Raw genomic sequence first — 20,469 nt, forward strand, 5'->3', positions numbered from 1 at the left:
TACATTTTTCCTCTGAGTGCTTTGGATGCAGCCATGGAATATGTGATTCTGATGCGGAAGAGCATAGGTCCTTGCATTACAGAGTAAACACTAAATTGGAGGCATCATTGTGTGAATTTAGAGTTGATTTTAGACATATGGTTCAATTATGCTTTTCTTGGAGAAAGTATCACCAAAAACATTAAGGAAGTAATCGTTGTACCTTCATATATAACAGTGTCACCAGAAAGAGGGATTTACTCAAAATTGGTAGTAAATCTTTCACAAAATTTAGGATGAAGGAAACTCTAGGTTGTGAATTGAAAATCAGTAACTTTGAATTTTCATCAAGTATAGACTTAATGTTGCCGTGGGCATGGTTGGATTTTGGGAGAATTCCAAGAACCGTTTAAATAGTAGTAGAAAATGTCTTTGATTGCATCTTAACCGTGTCTTCATTCTGAAAAGGATCTCAGGAGACCAACTGTCTCAAATAAGAACCATTAAGATTTAAAATATTATGACAGCTTAGGGCTCAAGGCAATTCAGAAGTATTTTGCTGCTTGACCCTGGTTTTCAGTTATTTTAACTTTGAAACTTTTTTAACCTGTTCTGAAAAGCCAGTTAACCATCTTGACTTCATTTAACTTGTATGTCATGGTCTCAACTGCTATCTATGATTTTTCTTTACTAGTAGTTACCACTCTGTAGGGGTAAGTTATTGTTAGCCATTGCATTGTGAATGCTAAATTGTAATTCTAAGAAGGGGTGTTAGCTGGTGACTTAGGCCAGCGGTCTTTTAAGTTCTGAAAGGTTCTGCAGAAGAGTTAGACGTCTTGAGTTTAGATTGCCCATCAGAGCTTGTCTTCTTTATTTCATCAGTAGGAAAATGAACATTTTAATTTTGTCTTCAGTGACTTGGATTTACAAAATAACAAATGCTCTCAGTGGTTTGAATGTTGTCATGGTTTTTTCTATCTACCTTAAAGAGAAAAAACTGTGTAGACACTTTCGGCCAGTACCAGAAGCAGAATAATTCAAAGCTTGGGTTGATATTAAGAACTTATTCCAGCCTGTTAGGTTTCAGTTTATGGAGTTTGTTTGTTTTTGTTTTTGTTTTTTTAAACACAGGAAGTAAATAGAAATTGATTATTTGATATCTTACAAACATTTTAAGCCTGAAAAAATTTCAAAACAAAATACGAATTTTGTATAAGGACTGTGCATGGCATGCATTCCCTGGGGGGTGGGGGGAGAACCATGAAAGGACCCGCTTCTATCACATGCTTTAGTGGGATAGCATAATAGGCTAGTGCTAAAAAGAGGAAGGCTGATTTTTGTTCTTGGTGGGTTGGTGCTGGGTACCACACCCTTGCTGGGATTTGACAGGCCACTTTTTCCATTCACGTAAAGGATAGGCCAAATAAACTAAAGTTGTCATTTGAACGTTTTAAAGGATGGTTGTATTCCCCAGACTACAGGAGGCCGAAGGTAACAATAGAATTATACAAAATGTCATTACAGCTTCTGTAAAGGAGATCATAGCTTCTGTAAAGGAGATCATAGGCTGAGAAATGGTTTTAATTGAAGCATCCATTTCGTTGAAAATTGAGTTGGAGGATAGAGAAAGAGTATCTCAAAGGACATCTGATACTAGGTATACATTAAAAAGTGTGCTAAACTCTTTGAGTTTAAGACTGAAAGTAGCAGGTATAATAGAGCACTGAACTGGGTGACAAAGACCTGGATTCTAGTCACAGATCTTTTAGTCTTTTCTCTCTGAGCCTCACCTTCTTCCAGTTAGTGAGGGGAATGGGTTAGATTATTTCTGGGGTTCATCCCAGCTCCAGTTCAGTATTTCTGTGAATGAACTCTACAGGTACTAAAGCTAAATTGTTACAAATTTGAAGTCAAGTTTAATAGTAAAAGTAAAAAGCACTTCTTCGCAAAATGTTTTTGGTCTTAAAATAACTTGATTAAAATGTTATCATTATTTCCATGTTAACTGTATTCCATAAGATGAAAGCTTTCAGAACATTTGCAAAATGACTGTCATTTTCAAAAATATGCATCGAAGTATCATGTGCTAAGGGGGGAGGAGCACTTGGGCTGCTTTGTCAACTGTAAATTGAGAACTGCTTGTTTTGGCTTCTGTTAAAATTCTGCTGGCTTTTAATAATATACTTTGAAAATATATTCATGTCTGGGTGAGAGAACTTTTAAAATATTTGTGTTTAATTTTTTTTTTTACTATTACCTCTTATAGAAATCTGTAAGAAGGTAGAACAGTCCATAGAGCTAGCTGTCCAGGAGAACCTATGACTAAGTCCAAGTGTATAGGTTTTTGTGGCAAAATACACAAGATACAAATGGCATTATTTGGTTGTTAGTTTAGTAGTCTAACCATTTGAATTCAGTTAATATTATTGATAGGTCCCAGCATAGATGTCCTGTAATATTTGCTGTTAGCTACTCTGTTACCAGTACCAGGATGATCGTGAAAATTAGTAGCCGATAGGATTCCTTTTCTTTGAGTCAGTGAACTAAACTTGCCTGTTAATGCCAGTGAGTAAGAGTATTGCTTTTAGATTCATTTCCCTCGACTGCTTCCAGTCTCAGGATACCTCTCTCTTGGGAAGCGGTACAGATCCTTGTCTTTAAGAAGTTACTGACCCTTGTACTAGTCTCTATACCAAAGCATTTCTTCATAAACCCCTAAGAATATTATAGGTCATGCCTGAAATGGAAGAATGCAGAAAGTCCCAGGAAGCAATACTATTTCTGCAGACTACCTTGGATATGAAACCAATAATGCAGGCTCTACTAGGATCATCAGTTACTGGTTTTATTTTACATTTATGTGGATGCCTAAATACAAGATCTTTAAGATGGCAGTCCTTATACATTCTCCTCTCCAAGGTTCTGGAGGGCCATCTGCTGGACTAGACAATCAATGGCTTAGGAGGTAGAAGCTGGAATTGACGAGGGAATCTGACAGTGTGTCACTGGAGACTAGAGCTTTCCCTTTCTGTGGGTTTGGATTGTACCATTGCTCTTGAGTCTTCCTAGCTCTGCAAGTCAGGGAAGAAAATGTATAATCAGTATCCTGCTAATAACTAGGACCCTCCATTTATCTCTGCCCTTTTGTAATTGCTAAATTGTAAGATTCATAAGCATGGGAATGTGCTTTGTTCGTATTTATATTCTAATATTTATTCCCCCTGCTATTCCATGTCAGAACAATAAAGAAGGAACATCTAAAAGAGTGAGGGGGTTAATCCTAGAATTCATCCTAGTTTAGCTTGGGGAGCTATAGTCTGAGGATTACCATTCAGACTAAAAAATATTTTAATTAAAAGTTACATAAAATTATGGGTATGTAAATGTTATAAAACAATTTTACAGAAGTACAAATGGCAGTATAATGAATCCATGTGTATCCATCCATCCCTTCTGAGAAAGATTCTCCCGTGTTGTCGTATACTGATTAAATGAGCCTCTTCTACCATCTTCCGGTTAGATGAATGGCTCATAGAATGTGTCATTCTTGAATCTTCTGTGTTGAGTATCCAACCTGTAGCCTTAGGTTATCATATATGGTATTGGGTAATATTCTGAACCTCACAAGTCATAATCTAATACCACTATTCTCAGTAAATTTTTTTAGCCTTTAGCCTTATAACTCTTGATCATGCTTTGTCTTTCACTGAGATATCAAGCTCCAGCCCTTGAGAATTGTCTTAGATAATTTCTGAATGAGTCTTATTAGTCTCTAACAAAAATGTGTTATTCCTGGTTAAACATTGGGAATAATTTCTGAGTGTCATGTAAGCCTTGTGAACTGACAAGTTGAAAGGCTTAGGTTGACTTAAATAGGATTATGTACAAATTTTGCAGGTATGAAGAAAAATTTTTAAACTTAATTTGAAAGCATCCAGTGAGCTATTTTTTTTAGCATCCGTGTTTTACTACAAAATTAATCCTGCTGTTTCTTTACCAGTGAGGTCACAAGGTTATGTTTTAAAAGGTCCTAAAACATGCACCCACAGTAATATACTGGATGATAGCTTCTACTAGTGGAAAGCTATTCATTGTATGTATGCAAATTAGATAGGCCTTACACTTGCTTTTATTCCATCCCATAGAAGTACCTTTGTGCCTCTGGAGCTGAGCACAGGCTATAATAGTTGCCTTTGAGTTTAAATCTTTGTGAAAGCAGAGAAATTCTCTATCTGAGCATTTGATGTGTATGAGATTTTTCAATAATTTTTAGACAAGAATGTGTTGTTCCCATTCATTACTTTAAAGCAAGAGACTCTTGTTATAAATATGGTAGAACTTGTTCACTTTATTGTCAAGCATCTATTGGGATAATTTTCACTTCTCTGGCTGCCTAAAGTGACTACACAAAATGTAGTTTAGTTCTACCTTTTAAACCTAAGTTGTAGATTATAGACATCTTTTCAATGTGCAACACAACAGTAGGCATTCTTGTTAAATTAGTTTGAGAAATTCCTTTTATTTTGTACAAGGTATGGTCCCTTTGCACAGTGAACAAATATATTACAAATCTGGGTTTTTAAAAAAAGTATTGCCATTTCATAGTATCACTTATGCTATTGTACAATAATAGTGTTTTCTTTATTCATTTGAATTGAATGCACATCACTGAGTGAAAACTGGTTTCTGTAAAATAAACAGATCTTTCCAAGTTGCCAATATAATACACAGTGCACATATTTAGGTTGACCATAACCCATGTGTGATAGTGCTAGACAGAAGTTCCTAACAGTTGCTCTGTAAGATTGAAATGTCTTTTACCAGTAACTCTTAGATATGTGAAGGCAACTGTTGTCACCATAGATGAATCACACCCTCTGCCTTTCCCTTCTCCTCTGTATTGCCTAATTTGAGTTGTATTACATTTCTTTAACGGTCATAGAATGCCAGAGCCAGAGGATTATTAGAGCTCTGTACCTCTCTTTCCTTCCCCCCCCCTTAATACATGAGAAAGAAAGGAGCCCAGAGAGGGCAAGTAACACTCAATTCTCTTGACCCTGTGCGTTAGCAGCTCCACCATGCTCCCTCTTGCTGAATCTTGCTCATAAGATAGTCAGCAAACAAGAGGTGACACTTGAAACTTGCATGATGCTGCTTATTTGCAGTGTGCCAGGCAGCAGTACTGTGCATGCGGGGTAGGGGACGAAGGCAAAGCCTGGGATTGAGATGAAGTTTGTCCTGGCTGGTCTGACTTCGCCATGCTTCTTGCTCCTTGCTTTACAAAGATAATTGAGCACTTGCTGCTCTGAAATACTGAGGTAAGTCTCTTATCTCTATTCCTTTCTACATATGTATGAGAAATATTTACTTGGGTCTACAAAGGAATTTTCTAATATTTATATTTCATAAGGCTTTTGTGGAAAGGAAGTTTGCTGTTGCTGATCACTTGCTCCCATGCACGCATGCAGCATTCATGTAAGTATTCTATGTTTTCCCCTAACAGTGAAATTTGCTTAAGCCGTTAGTGAAGTGAGGGAGGGGGATTTACTCATGTATTGATTTTCTTGCCTTTCTGGTCATTGCCCCAGCTAATGGGTTCCATGGCAGACTTCTGGGTTGTATCAAGGGCTTCAGGATTCCCACACTTTGCTGTAGTTGCTCTTCCAGCTTCTCAGTCATTTAGTTCCACTTCTGTTTACCTTTTTGGAAGTATTTTTTTACTGGCTGGCTGTTATCAGAGGACGGAGTGGTATAGGGGTGACCATTAGTTTCCTCGCTTTGCCCTTCTGGTCTTTAATTCTTGTGAGAAGGTTCTCTCTTTTAGGGCTTGGGAGTTGGCTCCAGTTTGACTCAAACTGAGCCCCAGTTTACCTGTTTAGTAGTGGAAGGTATGGACATGTCTAAGTACTGGGATCTGGAGAATTAGCTCATTGTAATACGTTTTTGGCCATCTCAGTAGGTGGTGGTTTTAAGGTAGAAGTACTTCATATCCTTATTTGCTGTTTTCTGTAAAGTTTTACATCAGGTTACAGCAACTGACTACAGTCCATCTGTTCATTTAGTTCCATCAAAAAGCATCATGTACTTTTAAGCAGCTTATTAAACTTGCTATATCCACTTTTATCTAATTTCTTCTACACTTTTAGGTTCTATACTACATCAGGCTCAAGATTTATGAAGAAATGCTTGAAAACAAGTACTCTCCTGAGTCAAGGAATGCCAGCCAAATAAATTTGGGAGGCCAAATAGCTGTTTTTAGGGATACTTCATCCTTACCAGTCTGTGACTGCTTGCTTAAAGGCATCATCTCAAGAGTTCTGTTTCACATGGCATGACTCAGGTGTTGGATGGATTGAAGAGCTATGACCAGGCTAGGCATGACTTGGCAATGTTCTTGAACCTTGAATCAGTAAGATTTGGTAAAGCTGGCCTAGAAATCATTGTAGACTGAAAGAGGCTGCTGTACTTTGGAAACTTCTCCTCCTACTACCATGAAGGGCAGAAGAAGGAAAGTTAGTTTGCATTTTCTAAAGTCTTATTTTAAAAAATTGAAATTGTCAGTATTAGACTATATACCATAATCTTGACTTGCAATTTTACAGATCGGACATAGATGTACAGGTACTTTAGGATTGATAACAGCACGCTTTTTATGTCTGTGTGCTATTTACCTTAGGTAATAAAACAGATGTTGATGGTAACAGCAATCAAAAGCACATACACATTTCAGGAGCTTTAAAGTAATTCTTATCCCTCCCCAGTTCCCCTTTTCCTCCAGGAAGATTCGTGAAACCTATGCTTATATGCTTCCTAATAGGCGACATGTTTCAGAGGATTAAGTATATCAATATCTATATTTAGCTGATGTTGATGAGTAGCTGGGTCTTAAGTGTTTTAAAAGATCATGTAATCCTGGGCATTTGGGGTTAGGTGTGGGTGAGTGATAGGATTTGCCCTTGTGAACAGACCATTTGAACAGTTACCCAGTCCCACTTGGAAGCTCTTCTTTAGTTCCAGATGGAAATAATAACTAACACGCAGGTGGAGTCAGTCTGTATCAAGGGACTGTCTTCTTTCAGAGTCAGAATGTTCAGCAGAGCACATTGCAAGAGAGAGACTTCTCTCTCTCAAGACTGCTTGTCCTGGGAGGGCCCATTGGCAGGGCTTTGTCTGACTGGGAGGAGGTCATAGTGACCAGGAATATGGCTGTTCCTAGGTAGGTCGTATGGATTCTGGATATAGCTGGAGTTAGGACCGCGGCCTTCTTGGACCACACTGATAGTGGGCTCTAAGGAATATAGTGAAAAATGAGTTCAGAGAACAGATTAGCTTTGGTGGCCTGTTGAGGGGAACAGAGTTCTATTTAACTGGATAGGGAGAGAAGCCAGGGATTTATAGATGTGTGGTAAATACTTGAGGGTTAGGATTGAGGCTTGCTCACGAAATGGAAAACTTAAGTGAGTGTACTATCAGAATTCCAAGCCCTGGTCAAAACCAAGAGGTTTGGAATATCCTAGAGGTAGGGGTCTTCCCAATAAGCCCAGGGACATAGGTAAAACTGGGAGAAGGTAGAAGAGGGTGATTTAGAAGCTTGCAAATGTCTGTTCTGATTTTCTTTTTAAACTGGAATTTGTATCAGCAATCATCTGAAGTGTGTGTGCCCACTGATTTCCCCACCCCCAGCATTTCTGCTTTATAGTAGCCCTAGTATTTCTTTTTAAAGCAGAGTTGACATGGGAATTTGATGTCTTGCATGAGAGAGAAGGGTGATCCTGGGCAAGACCATTCACCTTGGATTCCTTAAAAGGCAACAAAAGAAGGGTGTGTTTTCAAGACAGGGTGAATGGAGAGGGCTTATTTTTACTTCATATGCTGCACTATTTCCCTGATTTCACTAAGTTACTTATTTGAGACACCTACCAACTTCATATATATTTTTATTAGATGTCGACAAGGATGGCATATCTGTGTACGGAGACCCCCTGTGCATAGGCGACTTCATTTCTACATAGCTGCTTTCTGGAAGCTTGCAGGTGAGGATGGGTGGGTCCTTAATTGTGGCGTATGGGTTTTCACTGCTATTCAAGGAACAAGTGCTAGAACTGCACACGGATTCTTTCATGTAATCTGTAAGGCAAGAGAGATTTCTTAGGACATACAAGGACACAGACTTAATTTCAGTACCAGAAACAGATTGCAGTTGATGTGCCTTCAGGATCCTGGATCTGTAAAAGCCTATGATAATCCAAGATTTCCTTCTTTAAATGTGTTGAAGAGTGCTTTTCTAGGTAGGCAGTGTTCTTTTCATAAAGAAACTTTTGTTTTTGGAGGGATAGAGACATTTTTATTCATAGTATTCAGGTACAGAACCAGAAGGGGATTAATTCAAGATACTCATAATGTGCTTTCACATCTATTATTTAATTTTTTACAAAATCCTACAAAGATAGTAGATACTTTGCATTTTATAGGATGAAGGCCCAGAGAGATAAAAGTGACTTGGCTAATGTCCTGTAAGCTCATAAGTGGCAGGCCAAGGCTTGACTGCATGCCTTGGACTCCTTGGCCTGTGTTGGTTCTGTGATACCATTCTTCCTCTGAATTCTTTTTGATAAGTAAGAAACTTAGATTCAGAAGAAATAGGTGTGTGATTTGGCACAGGTGCCAGCAGTTTGGCAACCTTTAGTAAGCAGCAAACTCCGCAGCATCCCTGCTCGTGAGAAGCTTGTGATCAGAGCTGGGGGAGGCAGAAGTGTAATAGAGGTGTAAAAAGCACCTGGGTGTCAGGCTAGCCTTTGGAAAGTTCCTGTTGTCTAGTAAGCCTTCCATTGCATCTTCTGGGGTCACTTGTTCCAGTACTTATGAATGCTAATGGAAACCAATTTTAGCAGTATCTTCTTCTGATACTAGAACTCCTGTTTCCTCTCTTGCTGCCTCTCAGGTACTTTTTCCCCAACATTTCAGGCTGTGTTTGGGTACAAAAGGATGCAGACTAGTTTCCAAATATGAGGCTAACCGTAGCTCACTGGAGGAAGGAAGTGATGGGGAGTCCCAGAAGGGAAGGGGAGCCCCTCCTTCAACCTCTATGCCATTTTCCCCTTTTGGGAAGATCACTGCCTTTTGTAGCTCACTTCCAGTGAGCCAAGACTTGCCTGGAAAAAGCACTAGATTCTTTGTAATCTGGCCAACTCTGGCCCTCATTGTTCTGTGACGATCTGCCAGCCAAGGGGTTTAGAAATAAGCATGGAATTGTAGGGGCTCGACAGTAATGAGTGGTCTTCAGAGGTCTAAATTTTGCTAAGTGGTAGCAGATGGTGAAATTTCTGTATTTCTCAGCTCTGAATTTCTGTTAAGTGGTAGCAGATGGTGAAATTCTTGGACAGTCTTCCACTAGAACCATCACATGCTCTGCCTTCAACTTATGAGATTGATGAAAATGTAAAAAATAATAATAATAAAGGGATCATTGTAACTCAAGGGGTGACTAGGTCCTGGGACATCAGAACATTCCATGTGGCTGACAGTTGAGTTGTGTGTCACCACTAGCAGTGTTCTCGCCTACAACATGTGACTGGTTGGGAGGGGATTTACTTTACTGAGTATGGGGTTATGGATGTTTCAGCAGGTAACATTTCCTCAGTCTTGTACAAAAGTACATTTTCCCATTAGTTCAGTCAGGTATTCCTAATACCTGCAATGTAGCTAAAGCCATAATTAATTCTCTCCTTCCCTTTTACTCCTTATGAGGAAACCATGGCTTATCGTGGAAGTGACCTCCCCAGGTCACACTGCTTGTCAGTAGCAGAGTGAGCTCCACAACCAGGCTCAGCATTTTCCTTCTCATCCTGGCCCACGGGTAGATGTTGACCTTGGTCGCATCTCAGATTGTGGCCTCTTTCTAGCATAGAGCCCTAGAGAGGAGTAGGAGAAAACATTCTTGCTGGACAGTGAGCAGGCCCAGGTGCTGGTGAGGCTCGTATGAGGAAACTGGGTTATGGGTGGTCCTAGGCCACAGTTTGCCCAGAGCCACATGAAGTTGCTTCTAGTGAGTACTTTGTTTCTTAGTACAGGGGCTGGGGATATATCCAGGAAGCCTAGCATGGGTCCCACTTTGGGTTCTCTGAACTTGGTAGCCAAAGAGTAAGGCAGTATGACCCAGAGCTGCTGGTTTGGAAGCTGAGGACTAGAACTGCTTATAGAAGGGCTATCTTCTCCTGAGTGAAAAGTCTTCTTTATACCTTCCTCTCCTCCCCACCCTGGCACATCCTTTTACTTTGATTGGTGGCTACCTTAGTTGCATGTTTTCTGAAAGCTGAGGAATAGTGACAGAAAATGTGGCCCTTATTCTAGTATATTGACTCCAGTTAGGTCATTTGAAACTTGTTACATCTATGAAGAGGGCTGGGCAGAAAGGGCTATGATTACTACTTTAGTCATGAGGATGCTGAAGCTCATAAAGTGTACCTAATGTTAGTAAGTAATTAAGTTAGGGCTCAACCCATCTTCTCCTATATCCAATCATAGTGTTTTCCCCTTACATATTACTACCCGTCCTCCCGTTCTAGATTTCTAAATGCAAATTACACCTATAACAGCCTCCCCTTACCCTCAGCAAGGAATACCTTCTATCAGTGGGGCCAAGCCCTGCTGACAAAGGCCAGGCTCTAAGCTTTTTGTGGATAATCCCATGATTGATTGAGTTAGGGCAGTGGGGAGTCTTGAAGCTATGGCTCAAAGAGCAGATCCTCCGTCAGCTAGTCATGCCCCTCTTCTTATTTCCACCAGAAAAGGCTGCCTTCAAGTTTGGGGGTATATAGCAGTCTCCCCATCCCCACCAATCCGCAGGGATACTTTCCAAGATCCTTAGTGGATTCCTGAAACCACAGATAGTACTGAATCCTCTATATATTGTTTTTTCCTATGCGTACATACCTATGCTAAAGTTTAATTTGTAAGTTAAGCACAGTTAGATTAAACACAGTACTAATAGAACAATTATAATGTGATAGGTTATATGAATGGGGTCTCCCAAAATACTTTATTGTACTGTATACTCACCCTTCTTGTGATGATGTGAGATGGTAAGGTGAGGTGAACGGCCTAGGTAGGCATTGTAACGGGCCACTATTGACCTTGATCATGTGACTATGGGCTAACTGAAACTGAGGAAAGAGAAACTACAGATAAGGGGGACAACTGCAAATAGTTTGCTGTGCAATAGGGGATGCCCTAAGTGAATAAAAGAGAAGTTGGGTTTGGGGGAGGGGATTTGTTTCTCCTGAAGCTGTACCTTCCATAAAGGGACAAGAGGGAAAGAAAGGATGGAGAATTCTGTGTTGTGATTTGAGGTGGTCAGAAGAGGGTGTTGGATTATGGAATAATCTGGATTCTATTTGTGGGAACTGGAGGGAGGAAAGGGCAGAGCTAGGTGGAAAACTTACACTTTAGAAAGCTATTCGCCTCTTCAGCTGAGTCATCTACCTGCCTGCCCTCAGGGAGGGTGGGGTAGGGGAAGAGCAACCAGCCCCTCTGAGATACTTCCTCGTCTTTTTATAGCCCCGCCCCCCCAACCAGTCCCTGCCCTTGGGGCATTTTGCAAGGACAGGGGAAGCGTCCACCAAAGCTACTTAAGCTTTGGGGAGTCACTCCTCCAAGGCCTGTAATTAGCATCAGGACTGAAGGTTTAGCTTTGTAATGCCTTGCTGTTTGTTCTCACCTTATTCCCACCTCTCCCAAATCACACACAGTCTTCTTACCCTCAGATGCTGAAGGGGCTTTGGAATGAGCCTAAAAACATTCATTTTATAAAGGAAGCAGCAAATCCAGAGAGGGGAAATGATTTTCCAAGGCCACCTAGTGAGTGGGACTGGAACTTTCAGGTTCACCCAAACATCTAGGTAAAGTCAGTATTTCACACTTGGGGAAAACCCCGGCACTGAACATGTTTCTTCTCAGCCTATGACTATTATTAGAAAGCCACAATGCCTTTTCTCTTCCTGGGCCCTAGGTTAGCATTCTTCACTTCATTGAGAGACAAGGATATGGTGAGAAGAAAAGGGAGATTTCAGAGTCAGAAGGAGAACTACACTGGCTAAAAATAGTTTTCAGGATGTCACTGGACTCCTCACTATCTGGGAACCCAAAGTTATTGCAAGGAGACCCGTGGAGGCTGGATTAACAAGGAGCATACAGGTGGCTTCCCTGTGGCAGCACCAGTGGGATTCAGGATTTCAGGATCATAAAGGTGAAGGAGAGTGCCAGGGAGGATTTCTTCTGTAGCACTTTAAAATGCCTGACAGGGAATTAAACATTAAGGCAGTTTGTTACAGTATCATTGTGTTGAGGGGGGAAGGGGAGATGGACAGATGTTTAGAGGTAAAATGGGGTTAGCGCAGCAAGTAGTGCATGGTGGTGTTCAACTTTGGGATGACAGCGGAGGGCTGAAGAAAAGTAACAAGGGCAAGAAGGAGCACTGGCTGAATTAGGACATGGAGGGGGCCGTAGAAATGGTGCTAGTACAACAAACCTCATCGTTCTAATGGAGGTAGAAAAATCAAACCCAGGAAATAACAGTGTGACCCAGTCAGTGCCACACACAGTAAGAACTAGGACTCGAATCCAAAACTTCCAGGCCAGGGTCTTGCCCGTTGAGTTTAGAGAGCACTCAGACTCTTCACTCTTAATGGGTCTCATTTGGTTTAGCCCAATAGTTTTAGGAAGTAATTTCGTTCCTGGTCCAGACTAGTTTATTAAATGTTTGTTTATCAGCCAGTTAGTGGGATTTATTCCATGTCTTTGATAAGTATTTCTGTAAAGTTCCAAACTGTGACATTTCATTTTCCTCTTCTTGAATTCTCTTGTTCTGGTGTGTTGGTTCCCAGCCTCTGTTGGCATATGTACCTAGGCAGCCTGCTTATCTCTCTAATTTAAGGAGTGATTATAGTCAGTGGTGAAACAAAATCTGGCCTTCCCTGCACTTACGGGCTCAGATACATGATCCCACAAAACAGGAATGAATGACGCTGAGGCAGAGACACTGCCCTCCTTAGCTTTGTTACACATTTACGGTTTCGAGTCTGAAAGCAGTCACCCTAATCGCAATGCACGGGACAACGAAGTGCATAGGAGAGTTATGTGCTCATTTATTGAACTGTCTGGGCCTGTCTGAGCTTACTCATGCTTGAGTCATGCATATTTTCGGAGCTGGAAAGTCTCTTAAGAGATCTTTCTGCACAGTCCCCACACCTCTTTGAGAAAGAAACTGAGAGGTCTTGGGTCACAGTGATAAAACAGTAAAGCTTTCTCTTCTTAGCTTCACCTCACCACTGTATTATTCACTATGGTAATGGTGCTTACCTCCATTTGGATGGTTTGAGTCAATACACAGAAAATGGCCAGAATTGATGTTCCCAAGAGAGTAGTGAACTTTGGCTGTCCAGAAGCCAAGAGGTGACTGACCTCCTGTTCTCAGATTGTTCTCTTGGGCTACACATCCTGACATGTTCATGGAGACCCTTCCTGCTCTCTTGCTCAGAACGACCCCTAGCTCGCTCCACTGCTGATAACCATTCCACTGATGGCTACAGATGACTGGCTCTCCTTGGTTAGGAAATGGTTGTGGCTCAGGTATAACTAAGGCTAAGTCTGAAAAACCAGAACAGTAATCCCGGAAATCTGGGTCAGTCTAGGCAAGTGGTTCCCAAGTATTAGTTGGATGACATATGCTGCCTAAGAATGCCCTGAAGTACTAATAACAAATGGAGACTCCAGGACTCTAGATTACTCCTTCAGAGTCTTGGCAATAGGGGGTGTGGACCTCTGTATGTTTAAGAAGCTTTCCAGGTGGTCTTGGTGCACGGCTAGATCTGTGATAGCCACTGGGATCTTTGCTGTTGATCGTCTCTTTCAGCGTGGCTGAGACTCCTAAATAGACCTCAGAGACAAAAGGACAGCCCTATTACATTAGTACAACCCTTTAGAAGAGGCAAAAAACACTTCCCATCTGATTTTTATTAGATACTCATAATAATCTTATTAGACATTAGGATAGTCATTAGACTACAGGATAGGCATAATTACCCTGACCTTGCAGATGAGGAAACTGGGCCTTGGAGTGCTCCCAGTCTAGGGTCACAGTTAATACTTAATAAAGTAGTAAGTGACATAGTTCCAAAGCCACCTATTTCACACATTCTGTTATTGAAACGTAGAGCCTAAGCCGAGGGCAGGACCTGACCTTCATCCTTGGTTTCACTTACAGACTTCCTAGAAGGATGATCCAACTTACAGTTCCCATGTGCTTGGGATTAGTCCCGACCTCCCCGCTCTCAGGGGCAGAGATCTCGAGGGTGCAGTGCCATACAGTATTAACGCTAGGTATTATTTTCATTCCTTGTGCTCCAGAAAGCCAGCAGGTGCAGGGTGGCAGTCCTCGCCAGCACAACGACAGGAGGCCTCTGGGGCAGGTAGATTGACTTTATTTCAGAATTTATAATCAATTTAACTCATACTAATTGGCTGGTTAATGACATTCTACATTTCCGAAGACATTTAGCTGGCATCTCTAAAAAACCCAGAAGCACTTGCTAAGCAGGTGCAACTTAAATCGAAATATAAATTCATTATTATTATGATTGCTCCTCCTGAGCAGAGCTACCCAGCAGCCCCAGGTCCTGTGGTCTTTTTACTTTGGGGGGGAGTGAGGTAAGGGATGTGTGCAGTGTCTCTCTGGTAGAATTCCTGGTCATTTCACATCTGTACTGTTTATCTTGCTAAGCCCTTTCTAATGGGGCGTCAGGATTGGATACTCTACCTTTGAAGCCTTTGTCCATAATGTATGTGTTCTGACGTCTATCCATTCCACAAGCACCTGCATTAAAATAGTATAAAGAGAGAAATGGGGTGAGTGATACTTACTTAGACCGCATATGTTTTTGCTTTATTTTTTCTTGCCTTTTTTTTCTCCCTCCCCTACCCATTAAATTAGTTTTTTAGTGCTAGAGGATTATTCTGGGTTTAATCTACTCTAAATCATTTGGACCATGCAGGAATTCTTACAGGGTTCAGAAGCATTAGTGGTGAGCTACAGCGCCCCCTGGCATGTGCCGCCTGCTTCCTCTTTAACCTTACTCTGAGGGGTGTGTCTCCCTCTTCCACCAGGTGGTCACAGGCAGTTCTCATGCCATCTGCAGTTACTATAGGTGAAGTTCCAAGCTCCAGAAGTACAGGGACAAGGAATGAATCAGGGCCAGTTCTAGCTTAGGGAAGGGGTGCATGACATTCCAAATCCCAGTTCTTTTGGATCTTAGAATGGCGTTGAAGACTGTTTCTTACCTCTCAGCTCTGGTCCTGCCTCCTCTCCTGGATCTGAAGCTTGACTGAAGGGAACCAGAGAGGGAAGGGGACTGGTGGCTGAGATTCTTGATTAGTCATCTTTCCAGGATATAATCACTCCCCTCCATGGTCCGCTGTCTTAGTTACCCATTTTGGGGAGTGGACCATTTATATATAATTGAGAGTTGTCTTTGAAAAGCATTACTAGTGTTCTTTTTTTTTTTATTATTTTTTATTTTTTTTAGATTTTTTTTTTTTAATTTATTTATTTGACAGAGAGATCACAAGTAGGCAGAGAGAGAGAGAGAGGAGGAAGCAGGCTCCCCGCTGAGCAGAGAGCCTGACGTGGGACTCAATCCCAGGACCCTGAGATCATGACCTGAGCCGAAGGCAGCGGCTTAACCCACTGAGCCACCCAGGCGCCCCTGAAAAGCATTACTAGTGTTCTTAATCCGGAAGGATTTTTTCTCCCTTTTGGCTGTCAGTTTATCCAGCTCCTACAATGCATGGTCCTAAAGCTGTAGCCAGAGGCAGGACATTAAACTTCAGGGACCAAGCTCAGGTTCTTTGTTGCTGGTGATACCAGAAAAGAAGCTGTCTGGCATTTTTAGGTTGAGAACTGCGATGACTCTGCTCAAAGTCCATTTTTTTTTTTTTTTCAGCTTTTAACTGAGGACATACTATCAGGCAAGGTATGCATCAAGTAATTACTGAAGTACAATATGACTCCACTCGGCTCTCCCTGTTTTGGACACTGAAGGCCAACCCAATGTTGTTTAGATACATCCCCATACCATTACCTCCTCCACTGAGTTCCTAAATTCAGTTTGTAGGAATCTGTTTTAATCTGCCTGCCTTCCCCACATTACTGACTGGTAAGGCAGAACCAGTCCAAGTTTTCTTCTGGTTTGCTGTTCTCCTAAAAGGCCTATAGGTACCTGTGCCCTTCAGAAATAAGATTAGAAGTGTGTATCTCTGGCATCAGTTGGCATCCCTTTATACTAGACAAGGGCTTCCTTCACCCTCCCTGAGGCTGTTAACTTGTCCAGGAAACTGAGGCCCAAAGAGGGGCAGTGACTTGTCTGACACTACATGAACTAGAAACTGGATCTCCCTAAGTATTCTCTTCCATTAGCCACCAGCCTGCCTTAGTGTAAGCCACAAAATGATAGCATGGGGTGGCTCTGGCTACACTGTAGAGTGTACATCTCTGAAGCGGGGAGAAATCTGGGCTGAGCCCAGACCATGCGCCCCTGGGGAAAGACATACAGCATGGTGGTAGTATGCGTGTGTGGCAGGGGTGGGAGGAAGGTGTGTGTGTGTGTGGGGGGGGTGGTAAATGGTTGTATTTGGTGAGGTTATTGAAAGATCTAGACGCGGCCAGGGGACCCACAGCCAAGAACACAGACTCCTAGGTGCAGACTCAGAGTCTTTGCAGCCCACAGCTGCTCAGCAGGCAGATAAATTCAGAACCTTCATGCTTCTTAGTGCTATTGCACCCAGGGTTGGCAGAGCTGCATTTCCTTGAGCTCTAGAAACCAGCCAGAGCCCGAGGGTTCTCCAGTATACTAAGGTCCTGCCTGAGAGGCCACTTGTTAGGGAGGCTGTATTCTCTGTTAATTTCTTATGCTTAGTTCCTATGGTACCTATTTCTATAACTCCACATCCTCCCACAGCAGGACTGACTTTGCAAGTCTGCTTTTTTCATCTTCCCTAAGCCACTAGCTTGAGCTTAATACAGAGCAGAGAGGATGACGGTGGGCACATCTTACCCCAGCCTCTCCAGATCCCTGCTTGACAACCCTACCGTATGATCTGGGAGAGCTTGACCTGAGCCACTGGTGGGTCTAGGGTCTCTCTCTCTCTGGAGGACACCAGGCTTGTCATCCACACTCATAGGGCTCAGAGAACCCCAAAGGTGTTCCCATCCTCAAGTCATTTCTCAGTGGTTTAGGGTTGTATTCTGTGGCCTGTAGGGAGTACAATTATGTTGTGTCCCTTTCACGTAATACCCGTCAGTTTGTCCACACCCACTGACCATGACAGGAGCAGAAGGGGTGATGGGGATGAATCCAGGCAAGCTTCCTTTAGATACGGGATTGGGTTTATAGACTAACCATGTTGGGAAGGAGGAGGGCCCAAAAGGGAGAGTTCTGGGACCATGCAGGTGAGTCAAGGGGCAGGAAGGGGTAGGGCAGGTGCTGGGTCTGAGCTGTTAGGAAAGCCTAGGGAGCCCAGTGGGTAGAGGGTAGGGCTGGGGAGTCTAACCTGGTGAGTGTGGCTCAGCGGGGCGGCTGAGGTGTCTAAGTTCAATGTAGAAGTCCTCGGGCGGGTACCTGGCCTCCAGGGCACTGATCTGGAAATGGGAGTCTAGTGAGAGGAATGACAGGGAGGAGCCATTATTCCCAGGGCCCTGGTATGGCAGGGTGGGGAGTATGGAGGGGGTCAGGGTTGGGCAGGCTGGAAGGAGTCAGGGCCCCGATGTATAATATCTAGAGGGATAAGGCCAGGGCATCTATTAGAGTTGAGGCCACCTACCTTTCCTCTCTCGCTACCCCTGCCCACCCCCCCAACCACTGGAATTGATGCCCACTAGGGCAGTGGGCAGAGGAAGGAAGCCCTTGGAAAGGAGTACCTTGGCAGGGCCTGGATCAGGCAAGGGTCCCTTTCCCAAACGGTGAATAAATCTCTTGCCCACATCTGGAAGCCCCATTTCCAGGCCCTAGCTGCCTCCTTTGTGGTCCACAGATCATAGCCACTCTCCCCTACTAGAAATGAAGGACATCCTGGGCTTCATTTGCTTATGAGAACTGAAAACAAGGGCTTGAGTTTCCTCACACCCCTTCTCCCTGGGGGAACCCATGCTCAGGATTCATCTACTAACCTCCTCTTTTAGAGCTAGGACAGAGACCCTTTCAATGTGGAAAAAGGAGAACAGGTGGGACATGATGGCAGGGGATTAGATTCAAGCCACTACTGACCTAACACGTTCACAAAGCTGTAGGGGGTCCAGCCTGTTGTGTCTCTGTCAAGGGACTTGTTACTGAGCTGTTTGGAGAGTAGGAGAGCAAGTTAATCCCTTTGCTCCCGAGGTGCCCCTGCCCAGTCTTCACTTTGTCCAGCCTTGCGTACCCACCCCGTGATGATCCTGACCCAGCTACACCTCAGATAATTGAGGGGAAGGAAGAGCTAGGTGCACCAGGGCATGACTGAGATCAGTGGCAGTGGAATCTACCCCCTTCTAAGCTGTCTGGCTGAAGTTATAGGGTTCCCAGCCCTTGGGACAAAGTAGGGCAGGGCTGCCCAAGAGCCAAGAAGTGGCCTGAGCCTAGCTGGCTGGCCCTGACAGGGAAGTAGGTCAGCTAGGTGGGACTGAGCTGTAGGAGAACTGGCTGTGGCAGTGTCTCAGATGCAACTTGAGGCCATCGCCAGTACAAAGGGAGGTGCTAAGGCTGTCTGCCACAACGTGGTCACCCTTGCTACCTACCTGCTCCCTTCTGTGAGCAAGGGAAAGGCTTGTCCTTCACATTATTTGTTTCTGACTTGCTGCAGCCTTGATAATACGGGTCTAGTGAATAAGCAAGAGCCTCATACTAGGAAAATCCAGATTCCCTTCCCTCAGCTTCCAGCTCCTCAGACAAGCCTAAAACTGAAGCTGGGAATGAGAGTCCAAGCTGAGGAGTAACACAGGAAGAGGGACCAAAGCTGTGGGGCTGAGGGCTACAGACTTTGCACAGGGGCCTCGGGACATACTGTTTACAGCCCTTCCCTTTCATACGAAAACTGAGGCTGAGAACAAGTGGCAGAAAGTGGCCTTGGCCTTCTGGTTTGACTGTGGTTGCCCCTGTGTTATGTTAGGGGGTTCAAGCTGAACTGCCACCAGACTTGTGGACTGGTGGACATTTTCTGTGGGGCCACAGGATAAAAGGATTCCCAGAGCTCTAGGGCAGAGGCTTGGAACATGAAAACTGCTTCTGTCCATCTTTCCTGTACAGGAGGCCAGGAGCCCTGCAATTGCCCTCCTCATGGTCCTGCTATCATATGTATGCGTGTGAAGGGGTCTGTGTGTGTGTGCGCGTGCATATGCTTAGGTGGTGTCAGGAGGTGTGCAGCGGGAGCCTGTCAGACCTTTTGGTACTTGAGGCTGTTGACATTTCCGAACCTCTTGCTCTCCCCAGTACAGGTCCAGGCACACCACTGGCGGCCGGGGTGGGGGTGGGGGATTGTTGCTCCCTACCCATGTGTGCCGAAACATCCTTGCCTGAGGGCCTGTGATTTATTAAAAGAGGAGATCTTGCCACCAGCCAGGGTTATGCTGGGAGCAGCGAAGGGTGGACCCTGTCCGGGCTGGTGCACACCTGTCCTTGAAGGCCTGAAGGGTTCGCTGTCAATGAATTGGCTACGACTGATGTTTGGGTTTCCTGTCTCTTGTGTTGGTTCTGATTGCAAAATATGGTAGCGGGTATGTAGCAATGACGTGTCTGCCAGATATAAGGGCATCTTGGTGGTACCTGAGTACCAGTGGTTACTCTCTAAGGTGCTGTTTGCATGTGTGGTGTTGGAAATGCTCTGCAGTGATTGGTGGTAGGTGGTGCAGTGTTTTGATTACATACGTTATAGAGCAAAAATGGCTGCATGGTTATCTGAGAAGGCTCTACGTGCCGATCACATGATTTGGTACCAGTTCGTTACACACGGGTGCGGGGGTGTATTTCCTATTGAGGGATGCTGTAGGTTGGTTACATGTGATGTCTGCTGGTTAGATGGCACTTGTTAGTTCCATGTAACCTGCTGGCTTCCTGTTAAATGCTTCACAGAGTGTTTATATGTCCTATGGATCACAGGGCTGTGTTTAATGTATTGGCAGTTGGTTCTACATGAACCCTCCATCTGGGGTGTGGTTCCTTCTTGGGCAGAGGTGAGGGTTCCCTGGGAGGACAGTGGGTAGGGGGCTGGGGAGTCGGGGACCCGGTACCTTGGTGGGGCTGTTCCTGTCCAGAGTGCTGGCCTGGCTGGTGGCAGGCCCCCCGCACGCCAGTGCGTGGTAGCTGGAATTGGAAAAGCACTGGGCATGGCTGCTACTTTGAGACAAATCTGGGAAGAGAACAAGGTGCCACACCATCATATCCCTGCCTCTGGCATGAGACACTCCAATAT

The 20,469-nt window shown here is 43.7% G+C and overlaps 1 protein-coding gene across 20 annotated transcripts in view; it reads right to left on the reverse strand.

The window, feature by feature from the left end:
- Positions 1–4,478: 4,478 nt before the first annotated feature.
- The window catches only part of MEGF11 (multiple EGF like domains 11), a 343,613-nt gene continuing 327,622 nt past the window's right edge, over positions 4,479–20,469 (reverse strand). For 6 of the 20 annotated variants that reach the window (XM_059180860.1, XM_059180846.1, XM_059180858.1 and 3 more), the window contains exons 21-26: positions 20,288–20,406; positions 18,294–18,360; positions 17,581–17,682; positions 14,792–14,848; positions 7,900–8,106; positions 4,479–7,267 (exon numbers count right to left, since the gene is read on the reverse strand). In XM_059180860.1, the coding sequence (XP_059036843.1) occupies positions 7,107–7,267; positions 7,900–8,106; positions 14,792–14,848; positions 17,581–17,682; positions 18,294–18,360; positions 20,288–20,406 (713 nt within the window). In that variant the 3' untranslated portion in view covers positions 4,479–7,106. Of the gene's footprint in view, positions 7,268–7,899; positions 8,107–13,306; positions 13,913–14,209; positions 14,436–14,785; positions 14,849–15,312; positions 15,357–17,580; positions 17,683–18,293; positions 18,361–20,287; positions 20,407–20,469 lie in introns of those variants that run through there. The other 14 variants (XM_059180847.1, XM_059180862.1, XM_059180850.1 and 11 more) reach the window with 14 other exon arrangements.

This window comes from Mustela lutreola, chromosome 7, assembly GCF_030435805.1.
Source record: "Mustela lutreola isolate mMusLut2 chromosome 7, mMusLut2.pri, whole genome shotgun sequence".
In the NCBI taxonomy this organism is placed as follows: domain Eukaryota; kingdom Metazoa; phylum Chordata; class Mammalia; order Carnivora; family Mustelidae; genus Mustela; species Mustela lutreola.